This window comes from Macrobrachium rosenbergii, chromosome 48, assembly GCF_040412425.1.
Source record: "Macrobrachium rosenbergii isolate ZJJX-2024 chromosome 48, ASM4041242v1, whole genome shotgun sequence".
NCBI classification, from domain to species: domain Eukaryota; kingdom Metazoa; phylum Arthropoda; class Malacostraca; order Decapoda; family Palaemonidae; genus Macrobrachium; species Macrobrachium rosenbergii.
In genome coordinates this window covers 37,126,712-37,141,930 of record NC_089788.1, presented here as the reverse complement: position 1 = coordinate 37,141,930, position 15,219 = coordinate 37,126,712, and the positions used below count along the sequence as shown (strand labels likewise).

Here is a 15,219-nt window from a genome sequence, read left to right as displayed (position 1 = left end):
TATTAAGGATTTATTTAATTTGTATTAAACATTTTATAGATATTTTGTTGTGTTTACATTAATATTTGAAAATTAGTAAATCATTGTTATAAGCATTTTAGGGGCATATATACATAGGAGTAACAGTTGTAAAAGGGTACTAATCTAAGATGACTAAGGGGGTTTTGGGATGTATTTTTGTTTGAACTGATATTAAATTGTTTTAGTATGATAATTTACGGTATACTTTTGTTTGAACTACTAAATTGGGCAGTGAACTTTTTAAGTAGACAGTTATAAGCATTTTAGATTAAGGGGTACAGGGTATTTGGCAACTAAAAGCAGTTAGTATAAGCATTTTTTGAGGGGATTTTGCATTTTCATGATGGGTTCTGGAACCTATCCCCGCGAAAAAGTGGGGGAGCACTGTATAGGCATAGTTGTCTAAAAAAATTTTTATTATTTCAATTCTACATAGTTACTAAAATAATTAATATACTGTAGAAGTAGAATATATTGCAAGAATCTCAATTCATCTTACAATAGATATGAGATATGGAGAATGCAAACCTGATGAGCATTGCTGTAGGGTCTTCATTAACATAATTATGGTTCACAATTTTTCTGGCCTGTTGGGCATAACGAAGAGTAGACAGGGACTCATCTAGGTGGCTTTTACAAGGAGATATTGTCGCTATCATGGCTGTGCGTGAGTTACCACCAAGTGATTCCTGAAACAAAGCGTCATCAGGAATATTTATTTTTATTAAGCTTATCATTTCAATTCAACCAGACCACTGGACTAAACTCCTCATATGGCGGGCCAAAAGTTCCTGTTCTATTAAATAACAGTCCCTGTTAAATAAATTACTTGCTATCAAAATATAACTAAACTGAAAATGCTTAGACCTAGCAAAACTTTTTTGAACTCTTGGACTGATTCATGAAATGTCCACCATCAAGCAAGCACCTGGGCACTTTCAGCCATTCACTGCTCAAGAAAATGGAGAGGAGGAGGAGGAGGAGGAGCTGGAGTGGTAGGACTGCACGGCAAAAGGAAACCGAAAATAAAGGAGATGAAGTATGGCACCTAAGGTGGAACTGGGAGACAACCCCACACTTGGACTGAAAAGTAACAGTCAGAGAGGTTTGACAGCAAATCTGAAGAGGAGAGGTGGGAATGGAGGTAAAGGAAAAGGCTAAAATGTATGTGCAACCAAGGGTTGAAGGGTTGCTGCAAAAACCCTATAGTAATGCCTGCAGTGCACCACACTACCCCTCTACTGGGTCTTTGAAGGATTTGCCTTCTTATTTGTTCACTGATGTGGAAGTTAGGACAGTCACGCAAAAGGTTTAATATCAATGTTGGAGTGCATTCTCTGCATGAGGAACTGGATTAGGATGGGAGGCCATAAGGTAAACGTTAACAAATTGGTCTGAAATGTGTCATGGTAATTTTATTAAAACAAAGCATACAAATTAAATATCTGGCTTTTCACGGAAAAACAGAACAGCGTGAAAACTCAAAGGACAGGTACATTTGTAAAACTGGAACAAAATACCTTCAGCAAGTAAGTAAGAACTGACTCCCTGTATGGGATGAAAGTTCGCCGTCGTCCGGCACTCTCAGCCAAGGCCGTTATCACTTTCCCGAGAGTTAGCAGGGACTTGTTTATACACACTCCTTCCTAAAATATAGAAAAGTGAAGACAATCTAGGTCAAACCAATCTAAAAACACACTTAACTTAATAATCCTTAACATTTAGACAAAGAAAATATATCTCATAAATTGTTTTGAATTCCAAGGGAAAATTGTACAGCAAAGATATTACATGAACAAAGAAACTTCAAACAGTTCTCGTTTCAAAAGTCAGAAATAAAACAGAACTTTCTCTTTTGAGAAGCCAGAAAAAAAACAGATTTTCTCTTTTAAGAAGTCACAAACAAAACAAAATTTTCTCTTTTAAGAAGCCAGAAAGAAAACAGAATTTTCTCTTTTGAGAAGTCAGAAAGAAAACAATTTTCTCTTTTATGAGGTCAGAGAGAAAACAAAATGTTCTCTTTTAAGAAGTCAGAAAGAAAACAGAATTTTTCTCTTCTGAGAAGTCACAAAGAAAAATGAATTTTTTCCTTTCAGAAATCAAAAAGAAAACAAAATTTTCTCTTTTAAGAAGTCAAGAAAGAAAACAATTTTCTTTTTTCAGAAGTCAAAAAAAAACAGAATTTTCTCTTTTGAGAAGCCAGAGAGAAGACAGAATTTTCTCTCTTGAGAAGTCAGAAAGAAAATAGAATTTTCTCTTTTGAGAAGTCAGAAAGAAAACAGAATTTTCTCTTTTGAGAAGTCAGAAAGAAAACAGAATTTTCTCTTTTGAGAAGCCAGAGAGAAGACAGAATTTTCTCTTTTGAGAAGTCAGAAAGAAAACAGAATTTTCTCTTTTGAGAAGTCAGAAAGAAAACAGAATTTTCTCTTTTGAGAAGCCAGAAAGAAGACAGAATTTTCTCTTTTGAGAAGTCAGAAAGAAAACAGAATTTTCTCTTTTGAGAAGTCAGAAAGAAAACAGAATTTTCTCTTTTGAGAAGAGAAGAAGAAAACAGAATTTTCTCTTTTGAGAAGTCAGAAAGAAAAAAACAGAATTTTCTCTTTTGACAAGTCAGAAAGAAAACAGAATTTTCTCTTTTGAGAAGCCAGAGAGAAGACAGAATTTTCTCTTTTGAGAGTCAGAAAGAAAACAGAATTTTCTCTTTTGAGAGAGAAAGAAAACTGAATTTTCTCTTTTGAGAAGTCAGAAAGAAAACAGAATTTTCTCTTTTGAGAAGCCAGAGAGAAAACAGAATTTTCTCTTTTGAGAAGTCAGAAAGAAAACAGAATTTTCTCTTTTGACAAGTCAGAAAGAAAACAGAATTTTCTCTTTTGAGAAGCCAGAGAGAAGACAGAATTTTCTCTTTTGAGAAGTCAGAAAGAAAACAGAATTTTCTCTTTTGAGAAGTCAGAAAGAAAACAGAATTTTCTCTTTTGAAAAGCCAGAGAGAAGACAGAATTTTCTCTTTTGAGAAGTCAGAAAGAAAACAGAATTTTCTCTTTTGAGAAGTCAGAAAGAAAACAGAATTTTCTCTTTTGAGAAGCCAGAGAGAAGACAGAATTTTCTCTTTTGAGAAGTCAGAAAGAAAACAGAATTTTCTCTTTTGAGAAGTCACAAAGAAAAATGAATTTTCTCTTTTGAGAAGTCAGAAAGAAAACAGAATTTTCTCTTTTGAGAAGCCAGAGAGAAGACAGAATTTTCTCTTTTGAGAAGTCAGAAAGAAAACAGAATTTTCTCTTTTGAGAAGTCAGAAAGAAAACAGAATTTTCTCTTTTGAGAAGCCAGAGAGAAGACAGAATTTTCTCTTTTGAGAAGTCAGAAAGAAAACAGAATTTTCTCTTTTGAGAAGTCAGAAAGAAAACAGAATTTTCTCTTTTGAGAAGCCAGAGAGAAGACAGAATTTTCTCTTTTGAGAAGTCAGAAAGAGAACAGAATTTTCTCTTTTGAGAAGTCAGAAAAAAACAGAATTTTCTCTTTTGAGAAGCCAGAGAGAAGACAGAATTTTCTCTTTTGAGAAGTCAGAAAGAAAACAGAATTTTCTCTTTTGAGAAGTCAGAAAGAAAACAGCATTTTCTCTTTTGAGAAGTCAGAAACAGAACAGAATGTTCTCTTTTAAGAAGCCAGGAAAACAGAATCTTATCTTTTGAGAAGCCAAGAAAAAACCCAGAATTTTCTCTTTTGAGAAGCCAGAAAGAAAACAGTTTTTTCTCTTTTAAGATGTCAGAAACAGAAAAGAATTTTCTCTTTTAAGAATTCAGAAAGAAAACAGAATTTTCTCTTTTGAGAAGAAAGAAAGAAAACAGAATTGTCTCTTTTAAGAAGCCAAAAAGAAAAGAATTTTCTCTTTTAAGAAGTCAGAAAGAAAACTGTTTTCTCTTTTGAGAAGTCAGAAGGAAAACAGAATTTTCTCTTTTAAGAAGTCAGAAACAACAATTTTCTTTTGAGAAGTCAGAAAGAAAACAGAATTTTCTCGTTTGAGAAATCAGAAAGAAAACAGAATTTTCTCCTTTCAAAAGTCAAAAACAGAATTTTCTCTTTTGAGAAGCCAGAAAGAAAACAGAATTTTCTCTTTTAAGAAGTTGGAAACAGAACAGAATGTTCTTTTTTAAGAAGCTTGAAAAACAGAATTTTCTCTTTTGAGAAGTCAGAAAACGCGAAGTCAGAAAGAGAACAGATTTTTCTCCTTTCAGAAGTCAAAAAGAAAACAGAATTTTCTCTTTGAGAAGTCAGAAAGAAAAACAGAATTTTCTCTTTGGAGAAGTCAGAAAGAGAACAATTTTCTCCTTTCAGAAGTCAAAAGAAAACAGAAGGTTCTCTTTGAGAAGTCAGAAAAACAGAATTTTCTCTTTTGACAAGTCAGAAAAACAGAATTTTCTCTTTTGACAAGTCAGAAAAACAGAATTTTCTCTTTTGACAAGTCAGAAAAACAGAATTTTCTCTTTTGAGAAGTCGGAAAGAGAACAGATTTTTCTCCTTTCAGAAATCAAAAAGAAAACAGAATTTTCTCTTTTATGAAGTCAGAAAGAAAACAGAATTTTCTCTTTTGAGAAGTCAGAAAGAGAACAGAGTTTTCTCTTTTGAGAAGTCAGAAAGAAAACAGTTTTCTCTTTTGAGAAGTCAGAAGGAAAACAGAATTTTCTCTTTTAAGAAGTCAGAAACAACAATTTTCTTTTGAGAAGTCAGAAAGAAAACAGAATTTTCTCATTTGAGAAATCAGAAAGAAAACAGAATTTTCTCCTTTCAAAAGTCAAAAACAGGATTTTCTCTTTTGAGAAGCCAGAAAGAAAACAGAATTTTCTCTTTTAAGAAGTTGGAAACAGAACAGAATGTTCTTTTTTAAGAAGCTTGAAAAACAGAATTTTCTCTTTTGAGAAGTCAGAAAACACGAAGTCAGAAAGAGAACAGATTTTTCTCCTTTCAGAAGTCAAAAAGAAAACAGAATTTTCTCTTTTGAGAAGTCAGAAAGAAAACAGAATTTTCTCTTTGGAGAAGTCAGAAAGAGAACGAATTTTCTCCTTTCAGAAGTCAAAAAGAAAACAGAAGGTTCTCTTTTGAGAAGTCAGAAAAACAGAATTTTCTCTTTTGACAAGTCAGAAAAACAGAATTTTCTCTTTTGACAAGTCAGAAAAACAGAATTTTCTCTTTTGAGAAGTCGGAAAGAGAACAGATTTTTCTCCTTTCAGAAATAAAAAAGAAAACAGAATTTTCTCTTTTATGAAGTCAGAAAGAAAACAGAATTTTCTCTTTTGAGAAGTCAGAAAGAGAACAGAGTTTTCTCTTTTGAGAAGTCAGAAAGAAAACAGAATTTCCTCTTTTGAGAAGTCAGAAAGAAAACAGAATTTTCTCTTTTGAGAAGTCAGAAAGAGAACAGAATTTTCTCTTTTGAGAAGTCAGAAAGAAAACTGAATTTTCTCTTTTGAGAAGTCAGAAAGAAAACACAATTTTCTCTTTTGAGAAGTCAGAAAGAGAACAGAATTTTCTCTTTTGAGAAGTCAGAAAGAAAACAGAATTTTCTCTTTTGAGAAGTCAGAAAGAAAACAGAATTTTCTCTTTTGAGAAGTCAGAAAGAAAACAGAATTTTCTCTTTTGAGAAGTCAGAAAGAAAACAGAATTTTCTCTTTTGAGAAGTGAGAAAGAAAACAGAATTTTCTCTTTTGAGAAGTCAGAAAGAAAAAATAGAATTTTCTCCTTTCAGAAGTCAAAAAGAAAACAGAATTTTCTCTTTGATGAAGTCAGAAAGAAAACTGAATTTTATCTTTTAAGAAGTCAGAGAGAAAACAGATTTTTCTCTTTTAAGAAGTCAGGAACAGAACAGAATGTTCTCTTTTAAGAAGCCAGAAAAACAGAATTTTCCCTTTTGAGAAGTCAGAAAGAAAACAGAATTTTCTCTTTTAAGAAGTCAGAAAGAAAACAGAATTTTCTCTTTTGAGAAGTCACAAAGAAAACAGAATTTTCTCTTTTGAGAAGTCACAAAGAAAACAGAATTTTCTCTTTTACAAAGTCAGAAAGAAAACAGAATTTTCTTTTGAGAGGTCAAAAAGAGAATACAATTTTCTTTTTGGAGAAGTCAGAAAGAAAGCAGAATTTTCTCTTTTAAGAAGTCAGAAAGAAAACAGAATTTTCTATTTTGAGAAGTCATTAAGAAAACAGAATTTTCTCTTTTGAAAGACAGAAAGGAAACAGAATTTTCTCTTTGGAGAAATCAGAAAGAAAACAGAATTTTCTCTTTTGAGAAGTCGGAATGAAAACAGAAGTTTCTCTTTGGAGAAGTCAGAAAGAAAACAGAATTTCCTCCTTTCAGAAGTCAACAAGAAGACAGAATTTTCTGTTTTGAGAAGTCAAAAAGAAAACAATTTTCTCTTTTGAGAAGTCAGAAAGAAAACAGAATTTTCTCTTTTGAGAAGTCAGAAAGAAAACAGAATTTTCTTTTTGAGAAGTCAGAAAGAAAACAGAATTTTCTCTTTTAAGAAGTCAGAAACAGAACAGAATTTTCTCTTTTGAGAAGTTGGAAAGTAAACGGAATTTTCTCCTTTTAGAAATAAATAAGAAAACTAAATTTTCTTTTGAGGAGTCAGAGAGAAACAGAATTAAAAAGACATACACATAACAGTTTCATTACTCACCTTCAAACGGTCTCCCTGAGACTGTGATGCTGCCAATCTCTCACTGCCAGCAAGATCCACTAGGTTGATGACACTTACCTTGCTGCTTTCCAGTTGCTCTCCCTCAACATCTTCCACCTTCATGAGAAATAATCATTCACATACACATCAGAAAAGCTACGACTTTTACAGTGCTACCATACTAAAGAGGCACGCCTGAAACAATCCCTTTTCACAACTGCTATACAAAACTAAACCGCTAAACATGATTTCAATTTCATTAAGACCACTTCGTGCTCAGTGCAAATTGATATTTCCAGACAAGTGATCTAGTTAGTCTACCTTTACTAACAAAACTACTTGTAGTAAAAGCATGAAAAATATTTCTTGAGTACACCCCAGCATTAATTGTCTCCAAAAGCAACGACTTAACCATAAACTCCTCCAGAGGAAAAAATCTGGAACTGTACTGTGCCTTACAAAAATTTTTCATATGAAATGGATATTTGATAAAAAAAAATATCAGAAAATTTTATTCTGCACACCTCTCAATACCAACACTTGTTTATTCAAATACTGTAAACAGATAATAACATTCTTACCACTGTCTGAGTTAATTTGATTGTGAACACAGCATGGGAACGGGAAGATTTGTCATTCATCCCTGTGGCTGCAATGGAACGTTCCTTATTTCCCAACAAGAGCCATGTCTGAAATCAAGGTTAATATTGGCTTCAAACACTAACATTAAGTATAATTGTATATGGATTAAATGTTCTTTTTTACTGATGTAAAGTTGTTTGATCTGATCAACTTTAAATCTTCATCGAAGAGCTTATTATAACTAAAAATATAGTAAATTTTAAAAGTAATTTGCATTTTTCCTAACATACAAACCTGAAGTTCTTTACATTAACATATAGCTTGTAAATGCAAGCTAGAATACCAAATTAAAAAGAAATTTGTATTTTTCAAAACTTATGAACCTATGCTTTCATATATGGAGTACTTGTGCCTAACACACTTCAGCTGTTACTGAATCGTCTCTGAAATAACAAAATCCTAACGCAAAGCCTATGGTCACATATGACCTGGATTGGCCTATCCTCATCCATTGTGTGAGTCAGCCCATATGCAGCTACACTCTGTCTCCTAGAAGACGTGAGAGATCGAAACTACGCGAGGTGATAAGAGGGGGGTAAACTTATCTATATGAAAGCATAGGTTCATATGTTGGGAAAAATACAAATTTCGTTTCAATTAAGTACTCCAACATATATACGAACCTATTCTTTCATAAAAGGAGCCTCATTTGGAGATGGGAGGATGATCTGCCTCAGGTAACCACATGGGTGTGTCCTTACCAGGTAACAGGAGGGCAACAACCCCTCTGGATCCTAGGCAAGGTTTGCCTGTCACCTACTGATTGCTTGGTCATGAACACGCAAGGGTTTCACACCATGTGTAAAGTACTTACCAAGGCCTTCATGATGTCTGCAAAGTCACCTTCCCTTTTCCTGATGGAGCTCCTGTAGGACTCTTTATCCTCATTTAACCTGCTGGGCCACCACTACTGGACCCAAGGTGAAGGTATCCAACGACGTGTGTGCTAAATCTTTGAGGTAAAAAGAGGTGAACGTCATCTGCCTTTTCCAGACACATGCCCAGAGGACCTGAGTTACTGAGTGGTCCTTCTTAAAAACCACTGCAGGCCCTATTCCCCCATGTCATGAGCCCTCACTTTGATTGGACAAGGGTCTCCACTTTGGTCCAACTGGTATGCTCTTACAATCACTTCTCTCAACCAGGAAGAGATGGTTTTCTCAAAATCTCTCTCTTCTCCCAACTCGTACTTATAAAAATATCTACAGGAAGGTCTGTGGGGGACTGTACATTTGAAGTGAGCTCTCAAGGCTCTCACTGGCCTTGGCAGCATCTTGTCCTTTTCATTTCCTAAGAAGTCCTTCAATGAGGGGGTGTAAAAGCCATCAAATCTTGGGTCTTCACCACAATCTCTGGCAGGAATGTACAGCCAATAGATGTCCACCTGTGGGTGTGGGTAATGCCGCACAAGAGGGCATGTAGCTCTCCTACCCTCTTGGCTAAAGCTATGGCCAATAGAAAAACTGTCTTGAGTGTCAAGTCCCAGTCTGATGCTCTTATGAGAGGCTCACAGGGCAGTTGCCTCAGGGAGGCTGGGGTCTTGGTTATGTCCCGTTTCAGGGCTTCAGTTCATGCGAGGAGCAGTTCTTTTCAAATTTTTTTATCATGTCTGATAATTTCCATGCAGATGAAAGGCCTGAACACTAGGGCCAGGGCAGCCCTATATCCCTTAATTGCTGACATGGACAGGGACTCCTCCTGACACAAGAAGACAAGGAAATCTGCCACATCCCTAAAGATGCTTTGCGGGGATGGAGACCTATCCCCACTGCACGAACAAAGAGAGACCTTCCACTTTCCCTGATACAGTCCGAGGGATGAGGGCCTGAGGGGTTCAAAGATGGCCTCTGCAGCTTTCCACGAAAAGCCTTTCTCTCTAAGGAGCTGCTGGATAGCCTCCAACCATGAAGATGGAGGGAGGCACTGGCTGATCATACCGCCTGCTGTGCTCTTGCTTCAGTAGGGTGGCAGTGAGAGGAAGTTACCTTGGCACATCCACTAGCAGGTGGAGGGGGTCTGCATATCATTTTGCTTGGGGCCACTTTGGAGCTACAAGTGTCATCCTCAGCCCTTGGGACATGAACAGCCTGCTGAGGAACTTCCTCAGTTAGCTGAATGAGTTCAAGGTGTACACGTCCAGATTATCCCAAGGGTGCTTGAAGGCATCTTGCAGGACGGCTCTTTGATCGGAAACTCGAGAACAATACAGGGGAAGCTTGTTATTCCTTGCTGTGGCAAATAGGTCCAATGTGGGGCCCTCCCACAGCCTTAGCAACCTGTCTGTGATGCTCTGTTCCAACAACCATTCTGTTGCCACTATTTAGTATGCCTTGCTTAGCTGGTCTGCCATGATGTTGTTCTTTCCAGGGATGTATCTGGCTGACAGTAGTAAGCCCCTGGTCTCAGACCACTCATGCATTTCCACTGCCAAGTTGTTCAGGTCATGAGAGACTGTGCCCCCTTGTTTGTTTACATACGCAAGCAAGGTGTTGTTGTTCATCACAACCATGGACTTGTCTTGGAAAAGAGCTTGGAAGTGTTGGAGTGCCAGCCAGACTGCTTGCATCTCCAAGAAGTTGACTGCAATACTTTGTCACTTTTATGCTCTGCATCCTGGTCTCTGAGCCTCTTTCTCCCTTCTTCATCTGCCATTGCAGGGAGTAGATACAAGTCCTCCTCCTGGGCACTAGTTTCTCCAAGGACACCAGGTGGCCCACCAGGACCTGCCACTGTTTCACTGGTTGAAGGTGGTTTGACAGGGAGCTGGATACTTTGAGTAGCTTTTCTAACCTCTCTTGTGATGGGCAGGCCTTTGCCTTCACCACATCAATTATCATACACAGGTACTTGATTCTCTGCTTTGGTACTAGGTCTGACTTTTTCCAGTTGAGCAGAACTCCCAAGTCTGTATAGTACCAGAATCTTGTCCCTGTCCTTCACGGCTTTCTCCGCTGAGGGTGCCAGTATGAGCCAGTCATCCAGGTACCTTGGTAGTCTGATACCCCTCCTGTAGGCCCATTCCAAGACTAGCTGGAACACTCGGGTGAAAGCCTGGGGGTACTGTTTCGAGGCCAAAGTAGGGGGCCCTGAATTTGTACATGACACACTGGGAGACAAACTGCAGGAACTTCCTGAAGGAGGGGTGTATTGGATGTGGATGTATGCATCCTGAAGTTCTATTGAGACCCTGAAGTCTCCTACCCTGATTGAAGCCAAGACTAACTGCACTGCCTACATCTTGAACAGTGTCAGCTGAAGAAAGCTGCTCAGGGTCGAATTCAAACAGTTCCAATGCCAGCAGTGGTCTCCATTCAAAGGAGAGAAAGTATCCCTTCCTGAGGGTATGGACTGTTCACTCCTCTGCTCTGCACCTCTGCCATACCAACCACTTGTTCCCCAGACAGCCCCTCACACTCAGCAGGCCTGGGGATGGAAGACTCCGAGTCTTATCTAGAGCCTCCTCTCTTCCCCATCCTGTTCCGCCTTCCAGGCTGGATTGGCTGAGAGGAACGGAAGGACTGATCTACTCTTTCCTGTCCTTTTCTGCAAGCAGCTACATGGCTCTCTTGCTGATACCAGGGCAGAAACATTGGCCTGGTGGAGAGTGGGAATCTACTAGCAACCCTAGAGATGGTGACATGTCCTCTTAGGATCAACTTACTGAACATTGAGGAGAGGGAGTCCTTAACATCTTCTCTCCTGTCCACTACCACCTGGTTCAATACGTCCAGCAGGAAGTTGTGACAAGAGTCCAGAAAAAATACAAATTACTGTACTGTTTGTTTCCATACAAATATCAACTTGTTCTTTACATTAGGAGACTTACCCATTTGAGGGAGGAATCTGGGTGCTCTCTGAACTAACTGGTAGGTGTGCCCAACCAGGGATGTCCTTTTGTGGTCCAACAGGAGCAGAGGAAAGGACCCCATACCTTCAGCCTACTCCACGTATGGGATGTGGTTTTGTTAGACTTCTGGACCACTGAGCACAACAGGGTCTCGGTTTACATCTGAGATCAGTTCCTATGGCAAGGACATAAACCGATTTTGTCTGTAAGTCAGCATTTAAGCAGACGTAATGATGTAAATCAGTAAAAATAAAAAAATACATCAAAGAGAAAACACTTCCTGAGCACATACATACAGTAGAAGGGTAAATATTATCCTTACATTTACAGTACAGTAAATAAAAAGTAACAACTCCTTACCTTTACTCCTGTGGTTGGCTTGCATACTGGGCGTTGCGAAGGGTGGTGAGACAGACTTGACTAGACTATTGCGTGAAGGAAGGTACTGGAGATACTGGGGCAGGTGAGTCTGGAGAGTCAGAACCTGCAGGAGCTAGCCCCAAACTCTTCACTTTCACTCCCTTCCCCCTTTTCTCTTTTCAAGGTTTCAAACAAACTTTTAGCCTTCTCCTGAATCAACATTAGGCTAACTGGGATATGCTGTTCATGCTGGTCTTCCAGCCAAAGCACTAATAATCATTCCATCTCAATAATGAGACCACTATGCTGCTTTATAATCATAGTTGATTCCATACGAGGCAGATCCTTTCACATGTTCAAGTATGCACTTTTTATCTTTGATGATCACTGACACAGTCACACAACTAAACCCGAGAGCACGGGCAATATTCGACGGTGTTTTGTCCTTTTGTCCTTTTATTATATCAACTTTCACTTTCATGGAGATGGCTTTCCTTTTCTTTGTAGCACTGCCATCAAAAGAGTATGCCTTATGCTTGGGAGCATAATGCAATTAAAAAAGTTCCCAAAAAAGTGCGAATGAAACAATTCAAGATGGCGTACAGCAAGTGAGTGACCGACGCTGTCTTCCCTGCGTTCTGCTGCAAGATGACGTTATTTGTCCATTCTGTGCAAAATTTAAATTTTATATCCAAATGATGGAACAAGAATTTTTTAATAAATTTATCAAAGATTGTGAGATGTAACCAAAAAATGACGTAGGTCAAGTGCGGTGTAAACCGAGACCCTACTGTAATGAGTTTGTACGCAATTACTCAATCAGGTGGTAAGAACCCAGACAGAATTATCCGAGACAGAAAAGCAGGCAAAAACAATGAGTCTGCTTTATTGTCTGTTCTCCCCTTCCCTTACTAAACGAGAAGAACTTGCATCTCTTTAACACAATGACAAGACAGGTGGCAAGTCAGATAGCTAACCTGCACTCTCCTATGTCCCGTTCACATATGGAATGGCCTCATGACTCTCCATAATTAGAGAGAGAGACGGAGGAGAGCACGTCATTCCTATCTCATGTCCTGCCAGCTGGATAACTAATTAAGAGGTTACCTGTCTCAAAGGAACTGGGCTGACTATCCAACCCATTAGCAGCCATTACCTGCCCAAGGAAAATGGGTCCAAGGCCAGCGGGCAACATTCTGCAAGTAAACCACGCAGGTGATCAAGACGATCAACTCTTTGCACAAAAGCTTGATGAGCAAACAGGTTCTTGCTTGAGTACCAAGGATGGGCCACTGCCCCTACCACCATGAGGTCTTGTTTGGGCTGCATACTTGCCTTCCACTCTGGGTGAGTCACACACCTGCTATTCAACTCACAGAACCATGAAGACCTAGTGCTCCTGCACACCTTTCTTATCTTTAAGAACTAATCAATGGCACACTGACATTCAACCCAAAATGTTGTGATCTCCATGGATAGCATGACACAGACAGCAGAGTCACAGTTCACTGCTGAAAATCCCAAGAGGGAGGTGGATGAAAAAGGATTCAAACCTACAAGACTGACAGTTGCATGCCTTGACTGCAATTCAGGACAATTCCAAAGAACAAGATCTTCATTTTCCTGAGTGCCAAAAATGTGAGAGCCCAGATGGCGCGCTTGTAACTACGCCAATGTCAAGGTTAACAGCAACTCAGTCTCTGAGTTTAAATTTAATCTGACAACCTCATAAAACTTGTACAAACTAAAAGTTGAGACTTCTCAACGGAGTCACAACCTTCTGAGGTCTGAATCCCTGAGAGAGAAAAGACTGTTAGAGCTCCTGAGGAGCCTTGTTTCCAACATCAAAAATTGGAGATAATTCTGTCTTGCAGACAACCGTGCAGCGAATGGAAACATTTTGAAACTCCTACATAAACTGAAGAGAGAACACTCTTGTTGTGAGAGATGTTGGGAAACCTCCAAGTGTGCAGTACCATAACTCTCTACATCCAGAGATACCCAACAACAAGGGCTGAATCTGAGGGTTAACCAAGAAGGAATATCGCTTTGGTCCTTGGACAACTGAGCTGGAAGATCTAGATATTATTCAGCATGGGCACGTGGGAGCCATCAGGCTTCACCTGAGAAATGAGGAAATGAACCTGCTGTTGATTAGCTACCAAAAGGCACCATCACAGAAATCATGTAAGGTTCAAGGTTGCTCTCCAGAAAAGAGTCTCCTGTCATGCTTGGCTGGTGCAAACATGAAGAAGCAAGAATCCCCAGAGCTATCTGTTGTGCCACATGGCAGCCAGGTGTAAGCTTGGAATCTAGAAATCTTGAGCACCGCCCGTACCATACAGGTGTCCAGGAAACACCCATTAATTATCTGGTCATCAGCCTTTAAGTGAGACAACCACTCTGGGCAGTGCCCAGATGTGCGTCCCATCTGACAACGAAAGCATCCCTGAGGGGAAAGAATCTAGTTGCACTTCCATGTGTGGTTCCCATCATCCTGCTAAGCTTCTAAAAAGATAACAGGAGACCTAAATAAGGTGACATGACAAACAAATTTTCCCTGAAATAAAAGGAACTTGAGTGCAACCTCCCTGAGTTTGCTGATGCAAGAATTAAAAGAAATGATTTTTGATGCCATAAACCAGCCTTCAGAGGTGCTCACTCTCTGCTTGGGAAAGAGGTCAAAAATCTTGTAATTAATCACCACTAAACTCAAGAAAGAAGGTTACCCTATGGTGACAGCAACGAATTCAACAGGGCAAACCAATACTCAAACACACAAAGTCAACTTCCCATGAAAGAGTTCACTCTGACACTAGCATGGACTCTTCCCAAGATTTTGGGGGAATTGATTGAAAGCCCTGAACTAAAGACCTCCCCCCAAGAGTACTGTAAAGTGGAGCTACATCCAAAGGGATGAAAGGATGTGTGTGTGTCATGGATAGATGCAATAATGTGGAAGAAATATGTTAAAAAGGAAATATCTCTTTTCCAAGATATGACTGCTTCCTGTGTTTGCTTGAAGATGTCATCACCAATCAGTTACTGTTGCCAATGCCTCGTGGACAATTAGCGATTCGATGAAACCCCTTTCTTGTGGAAACAACACCATGTGGTATTTCATGCCATGCCTTTGTAACATGGCGCGATATTTGGTCCACACTGAATCAGAAAATTTGTTCTGGAAGCTTCTATGGTGTGAAGGAACCAATCAGTAGGCAGAAAATAAAAAAAACTCCTTATATGGGAATGATGAGTGTTGTCATTAGCTCTGCCGCCCATATAGTGGTATATAAGCTTCCAGAAGAGACTTCCCAAGAGAGATAAAAACAGATGGAGATAGAGAGGGCAATCAGAGGTCAGACACAGAAAGGTTCTGATGGGAGTATAGTCTTCAGACGACTTTTACTCGTCTCCATAAAATCTTATCCTGCCCTAGATGAAGAGATGCAGCCAGCCCTTCCAGCTTCTGATAAGTCTCTAATCCCTCCATGTTTGAGATGAGGTGGAGCAACGAGCCCTACTTACCTGTGAAGATGATAAGTAGTCAGCCCTTCCTGCCAGTGTGGGGGAGAAGTTGCCAAGCCCTTCCTGCCTGTACAGTAGAGGAGGAGGAGTCAGCCCTGCCTGCCTGCCCTCCATTTACACAAATGCCGCATTCTTGGAGAATCAACATTTGCTGCCTCA

The 15,219-nt window shown here is 39.0% G+C and overlaps 1 protein-coding gene across 1 annotated transcript in view; it reads right to left on the bottom strand.

Annotated features, from left to right (window-relative positions):
- LOC136831345 (kinesin-like protein KIF14) overlaps positions 1-15,219 on the bottom strand; it is a 563,293-nt gene that overhangs the window by 251,700 nt on the left and 296,374 nt on the right. Inside the window, 4 exon segments of the mRNA XM_067091651.1 lie at positions 550-710; positions 1,542-1,667; positions 6,684-6,800; positions 7,265-7,372. Coding sequence (XP_066947752.1) covers positions 550-710; positions 1,542-1,667; positions 6,684-6,800; positions 7,265-7,372 — 512 coding nt within the window.